Here is a 16,293-nt window from a genome sequence, read left to right on the forward strand (position 1 = left end):
AGCGTGCATCTGTGTGAGTGCAACCTGGTGTGTGTATGTGTGAGCATGCATGTATGTGTGTGAGTGCAACTCGGTGTGCATATGAGTATGCATCTATGTGTGCGTGCGTGAGCGTGCATCTATGTGTGCATACGTGTGAGTGTGCATCTGTGTGTGTACCTGTGAACGTGCATCTGTGTGAGTGCAACCCGGTGTGTGTACGTGTGAGCATGCATCTATGTATGTGAGTGCAACCCGGTGTGTGTATGTGTGAGCGTGCATCTGTGTGTGTGGGTGCAACCTGGTGTGCATATGTGAGTGTGCATCTGTGCAGACGTGAGCATGCATCTGTGTGTCTGTGAGCGTGCATCTGTGTGAGTGCAACCCGGTGTGTGTACGTATGAGCATGCATCTATGTGTGTGAGTGCAACCCGGTGTGTGTACATGTGAGTGTGCATCTATGTGTATGAGTGCAACCCAGTGTATGTGTACATGTGAGCATGCACCTATGTGAGTGCAACCTAGTGTGCATATGTGCAAGTGTGCATCTATGTGTATGAGTGCAACCCACTGTGTGTATGTGTGAGCATGCATCTGTGTGCATGTGAGCGTGCATGTATGTGTGTGTATACGTGAGCGTGCATCTATGTGTGTGTACATGTGAGCGTGCATCTGTGTGTGTACCTGTGAGCATGCATCTGTGTGAGTGCAACCCGGTGTGTGTACATGTGAGTGTGCATCTGTGTGAGTGCAACCTGATATTTTGTGTTAGAGTGTGTGTGTAAGTGTGAGTGTGTATATAATTGGGCATGTGCCTGTGTGTGCAAGTGTGTGCGTGTGTGTGTATGAACATGTGAGCGTGGTGTATGTGGAAGTGTGTTTATAGGGGAGTGTGTGAATGCATGTGTGTGTCTGTGTACGCATGTGTGCCTGAGAGCAGGAGGCAGCCAGGGCCAAGGGAACGGGAGGAAGTGTTCAGGGTCAGGGGCTGCTCTGCTGACCTTGGGCAGCCTTAGCAGCTGTGCATAGGGCAGGGCGGTATGGGCTCAGGTGGGCGGGGCCAGTTGGGCTTTCCAGCCTGAGGGGTCATCTTGTCCGTGCCCTGCCTCCCTCAACCCAAGGTGAGGGCGGTACCCCCAGGCGCATACCCCTGTACCCTCCTGCTTTGCTCCCTGAGCCAGGCACTAGGGGCCCAGGGTTTTAGGAGCTGTGGGAGAAGAGCTCTGGGCCCTGGCGCTGTGCAGATGCAAATCAGGGCGAGGCTAGCCTGGGTGGGAGGAGCAAGCCTGGAGCTGGGCAGCGTCCACACTGGCCTGCCAGGCCCCGGGAATTTCCGGTTCTTTGGGACTAGTGTTGCCCTTTCTTTGTCTCAACACCAGAGATGCGGCGGGGCCTGTGGGATCCATCCCATCTCATTCCGTCAGAGAGAAGTGGGGGCCAGAAGGATATTCCCTTTGAAGTCACCCAGAGCCTCTCCCCACACCCTGGGCACCTGCCTCTCCAGACAGGAGCAGGCGCGGTGCAGCTGGGCACTCCTGGCCTCCCCTTCAGCGGCTCCCGGGCCTTTCTGCTTCCTTCCCACCGCTCTCTGCAGAAATGTTTCCCAGCCACAGAGGCTGAGCTGCCGTGTGGGAGTAATTTACGGGTCCCCAGGCCCCAGGCCACCTGCCAGCCGCAGCAGATCGGGCTGTAAATGTCAGGCCTGGAGACCCAGCTGCACCACTGTATCCCCTGACGGGCAGCAGCAGGGGTGACTGACAGCAGGCAAAGAAGTCTCCATGGGGAGGGAGGCCCTGCACCTCCTCCCTTAGGACTTGGGTGAGGAGAGGAGTCCAGGGTCCCGGCTCAAAGAATACCAGCTTTGGAAGGGAGAAGAGAGATTCTCCAGCTTATCCCCATGGGAAGACTGAGGCCGCAGCCGAGGGGTCCTGCTCCATGTCAGTGAGTCTTTCCTTGGCTCTGCGCATATTGATGGAGGGCCTCCTCGTCACAGGCTCTGTGCCAGGTGCAGGGACACAGCAGTGAGTGACAGCCAGGGCCCTGTCCGCTGCTGCAGCCTGGAGGGAGCAGCACGGTCATGGGCAAGGGAGGCCTCTCCGGACGCCTAAATTCCCAGGCGGGGTGTGCAGGGGAAGCAGGGGCAGGCTCTCCAGGGCCAGGGGAAGGGCCAAGGAGGTTGGGGGCCTCTAGCAGACTCCAAAGTTGTACAGGGAAGAGGGAGTCCCATGAGGCTGTTAGAGCCCATCCGATGCCCAAGAGCAGGAGGGGCGGGTGCGTGGCCAGGGCCACTGTACCCTGAGACCCGGGAGGCGCTGGCCTTGCAGCACCAGGCCCTCTGTCCTGGTGCTGCTCCGGGCTCTGGGCCTGCACATGTCCTAGCCATGGGTATGTGGTCACGCCTGAGGCTGGGGCCAGACAGATCACCGCCGGACAGCATCACTGAAGAAAAGCAGGCCGAGGCCTGGGGTAGAGGGCCGGGTGGAGGAGAGGAGGAGGAGGGTCCAGGAGGCAGGCATGGCTGGCTGTGCTTGCTGAGAGGTCCCGAAAGATGAGCACACAGATATCCCTCGGGGGCTGGGCCCCGCACAGGTGTCCCGCACTAAGGGTGGGAGCAGCATTGGTGGCCAAGCCACACTGGAGAGGGCTGAGGAGCAGAGCGTGCGGTTTTGGGGGCCCTTGTCCTGGCAGATTCCAGGTCATTCCAGCGTCTCTCCTGCCAGCCCTGGTGTGCCAGCTCCTGCCTGGCATTCCGACCCCACATCTGGGCCCCCGACTCCCTATTCAGTCCTCCTGACCCAGCTCCCCCTGTGTAGGAGGAAGGGAGGAGGGAAGCTGATGCCAGCACCCATTCCGGGTGGTGATGACAGTCCTGCAGGCTGTGGGGCCCCCTGTGGACAGGCACGGGGCCACCTCCCGAGCACTGACCGCGGCTGGGGTCCTGCTGGCTTCTGTCTGTGTCCCACAGCCCTGGGAAGCAGCTTGGTGTCCCCACTGTGAGGAGGAGAGCACAGGCTCAGAGGCCACGCACGGAGCCGAGTGGGTGGATGTGGGGAGGGGCCCAGGCCACTGCTCCCAGCGAGGCTGGGCTGCAGGGGCGAGGGCTGCTGTGAGGCTCCTGGAGGACCTCATGGGAGGGGGGTGGCACTGAGGGGCAGAGGCAACAGGACGGGTCTACAGGCAGGTGGCTGCTGGGGCTCAAGAGGCATGGGCGGAGCTGGCCCGCGAAGAGGAGGAGGCACCTGTCGGTCTGTCTGTTGCCGTCTGTCTCTGTCTCTCCTCTGCTCCTCCCCTGCTGGCCTTGGCCGTCCGTCTGTCCTCTATCTCATTCCCTCTAAGCTTCTCTCTCTCCAGGTCTCTGAGTTCTGGGCTCCACCCTCCCCTCCCCACCATGGCCATCTTGCTCTGCCCTTCAGGGCCTGGACCCCTCGCCTGTGGCCTGTGGGCTGTCTGAGGGTCCTGGACCAGGGGATCCTCTTTGGCCCACCCCACACCAGACATCCCATCCCCCTCCAGCGTGTCTCCCCTCCTCTGTCACCTCCTAGACTGTCAGGAACCTGGATCTTCCCCAAAGAGCCCTTCCCCCTTGCCCAGCTTCTCAGGACCTCCCTCCTGAGTCCTTGGGTCCCCTCAGAGACCTTGGGCTTGGGGAGGGGGTGCTGGGACCTCAGTGTTGACGGGGGAAGGGCTTGAGAGAGGAGCCTGGGGGAAGGGCTTGAGAGGGGAGGGGCAGAGCGTGGGACAGGATTGGGGGAGCCCTGGAGAGGAGAGAGGGTGCAGACGCAGCCTGGGCAGTGGTGGACCCCTAGGGAGACTCACCCCAGAGAGGAAGTGCTGCTTGGCCCAGGCCCCCAGAGACAGAGATGGGGACTTAGGGCTGGGTCCCCACTGAGGCCTGGAGATGCAGGGTTCAGGGCAGGGTGTCCCTGGGGGCAGGGGCGGGGGCGGCAGCGCTGACGCCCTCCGTCCCCAGGGCCTCCCTGTGGAGCTCCTGCGTGGTGCTGCCGCTGCTGGCGCTGACCTGGATGTCGGCCGTGCTCGCCGTCACCGACCGCCGCTCCGCCCTCTTCCAGATCCTCTTCGCCGTCTTCGACTCGCTGGAGGGTTTTGTCATCGTCATGGTGCACTGTATCCTCCGTAGAGAGGTGGGTGGGGCAGCCTCTGTCCGGCCCGGCTCCTGCAGGAGGGTCCTGGGGCTGCCGAGTGGCCTCCTCCTTCCCCAAGGACCTCAGCAGGGAGATTGTGGGTGGGCGCAGCCTCCATGACCCTGACACATCTGCAGGCCTCAGTGGTCCACAGAGCGGGGCCTGTGGGTGAGCGTGTCCACCCCACTCTCCCTGGGAGCGGCCCAGGCAGTGCAGACCTTCCCAAGGATGCCCTGCGCCTGCACTGGCTTGGGGGCGTGGGGTACGAAGGCACACGGGGCCCCCATCCTCAAGGGGCCTACAGGAGCGAGGAAGCCGGCAGCAGAAGTAGACAGCTTCCAGGGCAATAGAGACTCCTGCTTCTGGCGTTTTCTGGATCTTTCCAGAAGGTGTCACTAGAAGGTTTTCACCAAACTACATCCCAACTACCGCCTGGCTGGTGGCCACGATTGGGATGCTCTTGCGGAGGCTGGGATGTGAGAAAGCATGCATATCAACCTGGGTGGACTAGGACACCTGCTTCCAGATCAGCGCCAGAAGGGCGGAAGGCCCTGGTGCGGGGCAGCCACCTCCCTCTTCCTGGGTCCCCCTGGAGAGACGGCAGAGGGGCTGTTGAAAAGCACACAGGTTCCCAAGGATGAAGAATGTGGGAGAAGCTGACAGCAGGGGAGCTGGCAGGCAGGGAAGCAGGATGAGAAGTGCGTTCTCAGCTGACTGGAGACAGCCCAGGCTTCGGCCAGCTGCAGGGAGCCAGACAGGGTGGCAGGAGTGGGGCCCACCCCCTCCGCAGGATCTCTGGCTGCCACAGGAAGGTCAGGCGTGGGAGGCCTGGTTTTCTGGCCTTAAGTGGCGATTTCCATCCCAGCCTGGAAGGGCAGGGCTGGCCTGCTTGGCCTCCCCGGCCTGGGCCTCACTCTCTGGGCAGAGTGAACAGAGGGCCTCTGGCCTGGAGCAGCCGGCACAGCTGAAGATGGGGGTGCCGCCTGGAAACAAGTCGGGGAAGTGGATGTGCTGAGCCTGGGTCACGTGTCAGCACAGGCCTCCCAGACCCAAACCTCTGCGGGGAGGTGCGAACACCCCTCTCAAGGCAATCTGACTTTGAGGGAAGACAGGAGGAGGAAGAGCCGGAGTTCTGAAGTCCAGCAGTGAAACAGCTCCTGTACCAGTCAGCCACCAGCCGGCAGCGTTCCACACTTACATCCCAGCAGCTCCTGATGAGGACAGCAGAGCTCCTAGTGGAGTTGCGACCCAACCAGATAAGCAGGAAAACAGCGTGGGGGCAGAGGCAGCCTAGGAAGGAGAAACCTCACTGACCCCTCCTTATCCTCACCTGGGAGAAGTCGCTCACCCTGGTGAGCGCCACATGGGCCGGGCCTTGGTCCCAGCAATGAACTCGTGTTAGTGAATCTCATGACAGCTCCTAAAGCAGGTGCCATCTGCTCCGTTCCACAGACAGGACAGCTCCAGGGAGCTCATCACAGGAGTTCATCACCATGGCTGGGATTTGAGGCCAGGCGGTTCTTCTCTAAGGCCACACTCCTGGACCCCAGCACCTGGCTTCTGTGAAACAAGAACAGTAGCCTATGAAAAAGGAACAAAAAGAGACTTGTGGAAATTAAAAACAGAGAGCAGCTCAAAGCTCAGAAGGAGGAAAATGGAGGCGAAATATCTCACAAAATAGAAAAGACGGAAATTAGAGAGATTTCTCAAACAATTAGGCAAATCCCCAAGGACCAACTGACTGGTGACGGGAGCTGCAAAGGAGACAGCGGAGAGGAGGGGCTCCAGGGAGGCAGAGGCCAGGGCCGCCTGGAGCAGAGGGCTGGCACTGGGGGTCTCAGATGTGCAAGAAGCGTCATGGTTGGCACATGGGGTCGGGGAAGGAGGGGACCGGGCATGCTCCCATGGTGGGTGGGGACAGAGGAGGACACCAGGGCCAGGCTTCCCCAAAGCCCGCAGTGAGCTCCCAACCCCTGTGTGTGGGCTCCATGCTGCAGGGCCTTCAAGGTCCCACCCAGAGAGGGCTTCCGCCTGGGCCTGGTAGCAAGGGACGCTGCCTACCCAGGTCCTCAGCCTCGGGGATGGTGGCCAGGGCTGCAGAGCACGCTGAGGAGGCTGGGCCAGGTGGAGGCCATGCCGGGCAGCCGAGCCGGCCCTGTGGCCTGGGACACTCTTGCAGGTGGGCAAGTCAGTCCCTCGTCTGCCCATGAAGCCGGGACCTCCTGGGCTGAGGCTGGCTCGGGCGTTCCTGGAGAGGGTACCGGAGGGACTTGGGGAGCCCCAGCTCCCCTGCTCGCCCACAGAGAGCACTTCCCTACCTGCCTGTGGGACTGGGCACACGGTAGGTGCCCACTAGGCATTTGCGGGGCAGGTCCGTGAGGGAGAGGATGGCAGGAAGGCACACCTGCTGTGGCGGCCTGGAGTCCTTAGCTGGTGTCCGGGGGTCAGAGGCCAGCGAGACCCTGGCTTCCAGGCCTGGCCCTGCCTCTGACCAGCTGTGTGGCCATGGACAATTCTCTCGCCCGCTCTGGGCCTCGGTCCCCATCTGCCTGATGAGAGGGGTGGGCTGGGTGTGCTCAGCCCCCCAGCAGCATGAAGCAGAGCACTAGGTGAGGGAACGGGGCCACAGGTCCGTGGTTGAGTGGGTAGGTAGGTGGGTGCCTGGAAGCCAGGAGCCCCAGCTTGCCCTCTTTCTGCCTCTGCCAACTTCTATTTGGGTGCCTCCTCCAGGAAGCCCTCTGGGCTTTCATGCCCCCCCCCCACCACCCCCAAGGTTTCCCTTTACACACTGTTACCACCAGAGTGTCAGTGTGCTGCCCAGAGCAGCCCGCAGGAGGTGGCTGCCGGCTCCACAGGAGGGACAGTTGGCATTCCTAGATGATGTCTCCCGGATAACCAGTCTTTACCTCCTCGGGAGCTCCCTGTCCATAAGCTCTGCTGGTTGCTGGGTGGGTCTTCCCCTGTAGCCCCTCCTACAGAGTCTGCTGCCGTCATCACCACTGTCCCCCCTGAAGAGTGGGTGGCCGTGAAGGGTGAAATCCCCCTTGACAGAATGTGCCGTCCCAGTGGGGTGGCTCCGGGAAGGGGCCGGGCTCAGGGTCCCTGGCACAGCACCCCACACTCCCAGGGCAGTGAGGGCCAGGCTTTCCACCGGCTCAGAGGAGGCAACGACGTTGAGGCTGCTGGAGATGCAGGCCAGGTCCGGGGACATCTTCGGCCCGCTGCAGGTCAGGGCAGGTTCTCGCAGGCGGACTCTGGCCCGAGGGCCTACAGCAGCTCTCGGTGGCTGGGAGCTACAGTAGAGAGAATCTCAGACGAGAGGGGTAGGCTCCTCCCCTCCTGGGGTCTCGTTTCCCCTTCTCCACCCAGTGGGTCATGACTCTGCAGACCAGAGGTGGCCCTGTGAGGAGGCCTCCTGCTGACGGGCCCTGCCCTTCCCCGAGACGCCCGCCCCCCCCCCCACAGGTGCTGCTCATCTGATCTGGCGCTGGCACAGGGTGGGGGCGTGGCTGCCACTGAGTTGCTCGGCTCTCCCTCCCCAGGTCCAGGACGCTGTGAAATGCCGTGTGGTTGACCGGCAGGAGGAGGGCAACGGGGACTCAGGGGGCTCCTTCCAGAACGGCCACGCCCAGCTCATGGTAGGACTCAGGGCCCGGGGACTCAGGCTGCCTCACCTGCCTTGTACCCCCACTGGGTGCCTCCAGGCCCTCACCGTGCCCCAAGCTCCCCTAGGCCCCAGCAGCCCTGCTGAGAGGAGCTCTGAACCCAGTGTGCAGTTGGGTAAACTGAGGCTCACCAAGTGGAACCCCTGGTCTGGGGTTTCCAGCTGGGAAGGCCTGAGCTGATGAGTTTGGAGGTCTCAGCGGAGGCTGGCGTCCACCCCACACTCACCCCCGCTGGCAGCAGTGCCCGTCTGGCTGGACACCACCCTCTGAGCATCCTAGCCCTCATCTCAAGGTCCCCATCCTTACATCTCCCAGGCCCACCCTGGGTGCCCTCCATCCCCACCCAGGAATGTCCTGCTCAGCTGCCACCTAGGAGTCCAGCCTAGCCTGCCCATCCCCTACCCCTACCCCACATATTCCCACCTGCTGCCTCCCTGGCACTCCCTGGGTGCTGCCCAGTCCTCAGCTCCTGCAGGGTGACCCTCCCTTGTGGCCCTGGCCATCCTGCCTTCACCCTCTCTGGGCTCTCTCCCCTCCCCCTGCCCACCCTGGTGTCCTCAGCCCTGTGTTCTGCACCCCCCGCCCCTGCCTGTGCCTGCGTCTGTCCCTGTGCCTGTGGCCTGTCCTCTACAGCACAGCGTTCCCAGGACACACACAGGCCCTGGGAGGGCGGCCCGAGTGGCGGTTCCCACGTAAGGGCCCCCAACAGCCCCCCATGGAGCCTCAACTCTTCACACCTCGACCTCAGCATCTTCCTCCTGCAGCCCTGTGCCCCTGGGGCTCAGCCAGGACCATGGTGGGCTCCTAGTCACCAAGTCTGCTTCCACCTACACCCATCACTACACCTCCTGCCTCAGCACCCGAGGGCTGGCACGCGGGGTGGAGCCAGGCCCCCTTCTCCACCCTCCAGGCCTCAGGACAACATCCACGCCCTGGCCTGGTCCTAAGCAGAACCTGCAGCTGTGCTGGTCTTGCTTCTCCCCTGTGTCCTTCGCACAAGCTTCCACCCCAGGTGTTGCTCACCCTGCACACTCCCGTGGGTCCCCTCCTCCAGGGAGCCCTCCTTGACTCTTGCCCCATCGTGCCACCTTTTGGGGCTCAGGCCACGCCCCTGGTGAACTCTGCACGGCTGGCGCGCAGGAGGTGCTCCCTGGGTCCTGGGGTGCCCAGCCACCTCACGGTGGTTGTGAAGCTCACAGGCAGGGCCTCAGCAGATGGCATGTCCAGCCCCGGGTAAGGGTGAGGTCCTTCGGTGAGAGGCGGCCACTTCGGCTCTCGGGTGACGTCCAGGCAGGCCCCTCACAGCTCCATGCCTCAGTGTCTCCATCAGCCAGGGAGCAGGTGTCCACCAGTGGCTAGCTTGTCACTTTGGGACACAGCTTCCCCCTCCCCCAGTGTTTCTCCTGGCCTGACCTCTGATCCCAGGTGGAAGATTTTGTTGTCTCCAGCCAACCCAACCCCTGCATTTACAGGGAAGAAGCCTCCAGGTTTTCAGTGAAGGGCAGGCCTGTCCCCTGGAGCCCCAGGGTCCCTGGAGAAGGACAGCCCCAGGCCTGGGCGGGTCCTGAGCTCCCTGAGGGCAGGCCTGGGCCGCCCACTCCTCCCCAGCTGACTGTCAGCTTGGTGTGGCTGCCTGAGGGTGGTGGGTGCCGGCCTTGGCCCTGAATTGCATGTTCAACACCCCCTCCACCGCCTCTCTCTCCCCAGACCCTGGATGGGGCCCCCTTGGAGGGATGTGGGGGACCAAGGGGGAGAGTTCCGGTGCCGCAAGCCCAGAGCCATTCCTGAGGCCTGGGGGGAGAGAAAAGACCAGAGGAGGCAGGAAGTCACCAGCTCCCAGATGCCTTAGAGAGAGCACACATGTGTGCCTCACAGTCTCTCACACATGTGCGTGCACGCACACAACCTCAGAAACACACACAGAGCCACATACAGAAATACACACACATGTACGTGCACAAAACACTCAGACGCATTCTCTCACGTTTACAAACACCTGAATCCACACGCAAACACGGGGACACAAATTCACCCACTTATACACAGACATATCCACAAACATGCACGCATACTCACACTCACACATGCATCCACCCAGAGACACAAGCGCCCACCACACAGGCAGGTGCATGGGGAGGCATGGTCGCCCACATGGGACACTGGGCTGTGGACATGGACAGGGGTTCCTCGGGGCAGCAGGAGCAACGTGCCCTCCTGAGCGGTCTGTGCACGCGTGCACACACCCCCGCTCCCAGAGGCGCTCACCCTGTGCTGCTGTCTCTGTCCTACAGACCGACTTCGAGAAGGACGTGGATCTGGCCTGTAGATCAGGTGAGCGCCCGACAGGTGAGAGGACAGTGCCAGCCCGGCCCCCTGCACGGCCCCACTCCATGCCTCCACCTGTGCATCACCCACATCACCCGTCCCTGTCCACTCCTGCTGCCCCCACCCACACCCAGCCACACCATCAGGCCCACCCAGACCCAGGGGACCTGCCCTGGGGGCCCAGCCAGGGCAGTGATCTTGGCCACCCCACCCACTCCCCAAGGCCGAAGGAGGGTCCATGGGGCATGATCAGAAGCTTCCAGAACACTGCCCTGGCACTCCTGCTGAGCAGGTGCCTGTGGAGCCCCTGGCTGCCTCCCCTGCCCACCTGGCATCCCCTCTTCCTCCATCATGGCCCCAGCGAGGAGCACAGCCCACCCTAGTGCCTCTCCCCCCACCCACCTCCTGCCCGCCCCCCTCTAGCCCCTGTGTTCTGTGCCACCTTCATTTCCTCATTGCCAGTCCCAGCAGGGGGAGAAGTGAGTGGGGCTTTCAGGCTAGGGGGACAACAGGGAGCAAGAGGAAGGCGGGGAGAAGGACCCACCATGGAGCCCTCGGCCAGTGCTGAGCTTCCTGGAACCAAGTGCAAAAAAGGAATGACTGCCCAATAAAGGAAGCTCCACCGCCCATCCCCAAGCATCAGACTGCGAGGGTCTATTTCTGTCCCCACCACTGTTCTGTGAACCAGGTCCTGAGGCAGTGACAGGCAGTGGCTTTCTGGGCTGTGGAGAGGCCAATGGGCCGTGCCCCCTCTGGTCATTTAGATATTTGAAGAGCACCTTCTCTAGAGACAGCTCTGGCGGAGGAGCTGGGACGGCCCCAGGTGGGGAGTGTGTGCCGGTGCCAGTTGGGCCCCAGGAGGGCTTCCTGGAGGAGGTGACTTCGGGGCTGGGCTGAATGGGAGCTGGACAAAAAGCACCTTCTGCCCCCTTGGGGTCTCCTGTGAACCAGCCCCACAGCCTCTCTGAGGGGTGACCCCAGGACTTGGGGCCTCAGGTGGCTTGGGTGTATGTGGACCTCTCTGAGCCCCTGATTCCCTCTCATTCATGCGCTGGCTGTGGCGCCTTCTGGATCACATGCAGCTGGTGGATGCGCCATGAGCAGCTGGTGCTGAGCGCCTGGGAGCTTCCTCAGAGGGGGAGGGTGGGGGGGCGGAGGAGGGGCCTGGGCCTGGGGGGAGCTTGGCTTTTATTCTGCCCCAAGGTGGGTACATGCAAGGGAGGCACACAGACCCCTCACGTGCCAGGCGCTCATTCTGCCTTGTGGGGAGCAAAGTGTGAGGTGTGTGGGAGGTCGGGAGCCCTAGGGTTGCGGGTTGGGGTGGCCTGGGGGACTCGTGTCCCGAGAGTGCTGTGGCTGTCTGGGTGGGGCATGTGGGTCTCAAGGGGAGGATGACGGGTCGCCCTTGGGTGGGGATGAGGGGAGGGGTGGGGCTGAAGATGGGTGCAGGGGAGGGGCGGGGCTGAAGATGGGTGCAGGGGAGGGGCGGGGCTGAAGATGGATGCAGGGGAGGGGCGGGGCTGAAGATGGGTGCAGGGGAGGGGCGGGGCTGAAGATGGGTGCAGGGGAGGGGCGGGGCTGAAGATGGGTGCAGGGGAGGGGCGGGGCTGAAGATGGGTGCAGGGGAGGGGCGGGGCTGAAGATGGGTGCAGGGGAGGGGCGGGGCTGAAGATGGGTGCAGGGGAGGGGCGGGGCTGAAGATGGGTGCAGGGGAGGGGCGGGGCTGAAGATGGGTGCAGGGGAGGGGCGGGGCTGAAGATGGGTGCAGGGGAGGGGCGGGGCTGAAGATGGGTGCAGGGTGCTGCTGTCCAGAGGGTGGGGGAGAGGACAGGACCAGAAGCTGGCTGCTGAGCTCTGAGGGGGACGGGGAAGCCTGTGTTCGGGAGAGTGAGTGACCCCTGGCTAGGTAGCTCAGGGGACATTGGTGACCCTGGGGCCCGTGTGCCTGGCAAGGTGGCTGAAGGGAGCAGCTGGTGAACACAGGCACCCAGGGCTGGCTTGGCATGGTGGGTAACCATCTGCCAACCTGCACGGGGCAGGACACAGGGGGCAGGCCAGGCTTCCCAGGAAGGGCCCCGGGGTCTGGATCTTTGGAGACTGGGGCTTGGAGAAAGGAGCGGTGTGGAGGGTGGCCACCCCTCCGTCAGGGGCAGGCGGCTGGGTCAGGGTCAGCTTGGGGCTCTCCGCCAGCCAGTAGGGGCTGGATTCATTGGCAGGAAGTCAGGGGCAAACTAGAGCCCCACTCAGAGGTCAGGGCGGCTGGGCCTGAATCGAGAGGTGTCTGGGTGTGGGGACCTCTCTCCAGGGACCAGGAGGCCCTCAGGGCAGAGTGGGGAGGGTTGCAGTCCCCAGGGGCAGCAATGCAGGAAGGGCCGTGACAGAGGGCCAGGGCCTCACGGCTGCACTCGGTACCACTGGGCTCCCCCACACTGCCCTCCAGCCACACCAGGCCCAGGGCCGTGGGCGTCGGGAGCACTGGAGGGCCGGCTGGGCTCTGCCACAAGAACAGGCCGTTCTGCCTGTGTCCCTGTGCTTCCGGGAGTCAAGGCCGCCCTCGCTTGCTCTTCTCAGTGCTAGGGAGGGCAGTGTGTGGGTGACAGCCATTTGTCTTCTTGGGGCCGGTGGAGAGGGCCACCCTGTGTGACAGCCTCATCTGAGGACACAGGAACCCTAGGGGCCGTAGCTCCAGGCTTGGGTAGGGTGGTACCTGCAGTCAGCCCTCTGATCGGGACCCAGCAGGACCTGGCCGGGGTCTCCCAGGAGGTGGCGGCCTCGCAGGGCAGACTGGACCCCTCTCCTGCTGGGGACCGTCCTACGTACGCCATCCTCACCCCCACATCTGTCCCCACTGTCTCCCCCGCGGCTCCTGCAGTGCTGAACAAGGACATCGCGGCCTGCCGCACTGCCACCATCACGGGCACACTGAAGCGGCCGTCTCTGCCCGAGGAGGAGAAGCTGAAGCTGGCCCATGCCAAGGGACCGCCCACCAATTTCAACAGCCTGCCGGCCAACGTGTCCAAGCTGCACCTGCACGGCTCACCCCGCTACCCCGGCGGGCCGCTGCCCGACTTCCCCAACCACTCACTGACCCTCAAGAGGGACAAGGCGCCCAAGTCCTCCTTCGTCGGTGACGGGGACATCTTCAAGAAGCTGGACTCGGAGCTGAGCCGGGCCCAGGAGAAGGCTCTGGACACGAGCTACGTGATCCTGCCCACGGCCACGGCCACGCTGCGGCCCAAGCCCAAGGAGGAGCCCAAGTACAGCATCCACATTGACCAGATGCCGCAGACCCGCCTCATCCACCTCAGCACCGCCCCCGAGGCCAGCCTCCCCGCCCGCAGCCCGCCCTCCCGCCAGCCCCCCAGCGGCGGGCCCCCCGAGGCGCCCCCTGCCCAGCCCCCACCGCCCCCGCCCCCACCGCCCCCACCTCCCCAGCAGCCCCTGCCCCCACCGCCCAATCTGGAGCCGGCACCCCCCAGCCTGGGGGAGCCCGGGGAGCCTGCCGCCCATCCGGGACCCAGCACGGGGCCCAGCACCAAGAATGAGAATGTCGCCACCTTGTCTGTGAGCTCCCTGGAGGTGAGGGGGGCAGGGGTGGGCCGCACCCCAGCCAGCGAGGGCAGGGCTGTAGCAGCTGGGTCACCCCTGCTGGGTGGGAGCCCCACGCCGTCAGCGGGGCGGGCTGGCTCTGCCTCCTAGCTGCACCCCCCACCCCTGGCCCTGCTGGGTGTGCTGTGTATGTCTGCCATGTGGTCCCCACCCTAGGCTTGGCAGGGTGGTCTCACCCCATTTCAAAGGGGCTTAGGGACCCACAGTCTGGACCCATGGAGCAGGAGCTGCGCCTCGCACGGTCACTAGTCCAGCCCGCGGGGCAGCCTGGCAGCACGTACCTGCCTAGGTCAGCCTGGAGTCTGCAGCTGACCCGGCCTCAGTCAGCCTGTAGGATGTGGTTTTTGGGGGAGCCCGTCCCCACAGGATATGCTCCCACCACCTGGCTCCTGGCCTCTGGTGATGCTGCCCTGTGTCCCTGAGTTCTCTGTTGGGGGACCCAGCCATGTGGCCCCAAGTTCAGGTCTCCTTGATCCTGGGGAGTGTGTCCCAGGCAGGCGAGCCGGACACCCCAGCCCAGCCCTGGTGCTGCTCACGGGCACCCAGCGCATAGCTGGAGGAGCTGCCTCAGTGCGCCCCCAGGTCTGGTCTGGTCCCTGAAGGCAGGCATGGGGTGAGCAAGTCCCTGATGCCCTCAGTCTCAGGCAGGGAGAGGCGTGGACGTGTCAGGAGATTTTAGGGACCCTTGGGGAATGTTCACAAACCCCTTCTCCCTGCAGCGGCGGAAGTCGCGGTATGCAGAACTGGACTTTGAGGTGAGTCCTGGTGTCCCCCTCCCCCAGACACTTAGGGCCAGATGTGCTCTGAGCTCCCACACGGCCAGGCAGCTCCCCGGCAGCGAGGGGACGGGCGGGGCAGGCAGGATGGGCCATGCCCTCCTCCTGGCCCAGGACTCACTGCCCAGACCCTGCCTGCAGAAGATCATGCACACCCGGAAGCGGCACCAAGACATGTTCCAGGACCTGAACCGGAAGCTGCAGCACGCGGCGGAGAAGGACAAGGAGGTGCTGGGCCCGGACAGCAAGGTCTGGAGGGCAGGGAGGGGCGGGGTGGGGAGAGCCCATAGATCAGGCCGCCGTCTCCCTTCTTCCCTGGATTTGCCCATTTCATCCATCCATTCATTCATTCATTCATTCGCCCGTCCCTGAGGGCTGGCCTGACCCTGCCACGCCGGACTCTGGAGGCCATGACCATGCTGGGAGCTGAGCGGTCACGAACCTGCTCCTGGGGCCAGGGGTCTGGATTGGGGTGGAGTTAATCCAGGGCAGGGCCCCCACAGCCTGACCCGACCGTGGGGTTCACAACCTCTGCCAAGGCTGGGGAGAGGATCTGTGCCTGCCGCTGCCTGGCTCTGTTCTGGGCTCTTGTCCTGAAAGCCTCATCCTGTCCCCTGTCCCCCACCTCCCGTCCCTTCCTTACTGATTCGTGTCTGCCTCCTCCCCCCACTCCTTGGGCTCATGGCTCTCCCTCCGGGCCCCACCCCTCCTGCACCACCGGGCCACCCAGCAGCCAGAAAAGCAGCAGACGCCCAACAAGAGGCCCTGGGAGAGCCTCCGGAAAGCCCACGGGACGCCCACGTGGGTGAAGAAGGAGCTGGAGCCACTGCAGCCGTCGCCGCTGGAGCTTCGCAGCGTGGAGTGGGAGAGGTCAGGCGCCACGATCCCACTGGTGGGCCAGGACATCATCGACCTCCAGACCGAGGTCTGAGCGGGTGGGCGACGGCCACGCACTGGGCCATGGAGGAGGGATGCTGCTCCGCCCGCTCCTGCCGCAGACGGGCACAGACACGCTCGCGGGCGGCGGGCCAGGCCCGCACCCCGGCCTCAGGGCGCTCGGACGGCGGCCAGGCACAGGGCCCGCAGTGCTGGGACCAGAGCCAGATGCAGGACAGGAGGCAGCCCAGCCAGCGGGCACAGGGCACCAGAGGCCGAAGGTGCCTCAGACTCTGCCCTCCTCGGGCCGAGGCCCAGCGGGCAGATGGGCAGACGGCTGTGGACCGTGGACAGGCCTAGTGTGGCCAGCGTTCCAGGGTGCCCACCCGAGCTCCTGCTGCGGAGGACCAGCCTGCTTGGCCCGGCCGGCCTGGCACCGTTTTTTAAACACCCCCATCCCTCGGGAAGCAGCCAGCTCCCCACACCTTCCAGGGCCCTAGGCCCCTCCTAGACCCAGGTGGAGAGCACAGCCCTCCGACCCTCATGGCCCCCAGGGGCAGGACTGAGTCCCCTCCAGGAAGAAGCAGGGGGGAATCTATTTTTTCTCTCCTTTTCTTTTCTTCAATAAAAAGAATTAAAAACCCATGTCCTCTCTGTGTGGCCTCCCTCTGTGTGGCCCGGGGCCCTGACCCAGCCCTGGCTGCTGGGGTGAAGTCCTCTGCCTGGCCTTGGTGCCCCCTCATCCCTGGGCCAGGAGGACAGGGGAGGCCAGGTGGGCCCTGTAGCTCCTGCCTTGCCCTGGGCCTGGACGTCTGGGCCTTGGACTCCTGGGCCAGTGGTCACGTGGCTCCCAAGGCGTCCCCTCTCCCTGGGGCTCAGGGAACATTCAGGGAACCCCAAGTGCTGGTGCCCTTGGCTCCC

At 63.9% G+C, this 16,293-nt stretch overlaps 1 protein-coding gene across 1 annotated transcript in view; it reads left to right on the forward strand.

Annotated features, from left to right (window-relative positions):
- The window catches only part of ADGRB1 (adhesion G protein-coupled receptor B1), an 86,626-nt gene extending 70,609 nt beyond the window's left edge, over window positions 1-16,017 (forward strand). The window contains 7 exon segments of the mRNA XM_030794987.1: window positions 3,950-4,121; window positions 7,664-7,759; window positions 10,078-10,117; window positions 12,984-13,690; window positions 14,440-14,475; window positions 14,638-14,745; window positions 15,230-16,017. Of these exon segments, the coding sequence (XP_030650847.1) occupies window positions 3,950-4,121; window positions 7,664-7,759; window positions 10,078-10,117; window positions 12,984-13,690; window positions 14,440-14,475; window positions 14,638-14,745; window positions 15,230-15,427 (1,357 nt within the window). The 3' untranslated portion in view covers window positions 15,428-16,017.
- The last annotated feature ends 276 nt before the right edge of the window (window positions 16,018-16,293 follow it).

This window comes from Nomascus leucogenys, chromosome 16 (assembly GCF_006542625.1).
Source record: "Nomascus leucogenys isolate Asia chromosome 16, Asia_NLE_v1, whole genome shotgun sequence".
Classification (NCBI taxonomy): Eukaryota; Metazoa; Chordata; class Mammalia; order Primates; family Hylobatidae; genus Nomascus; species Nomascus leucogenys.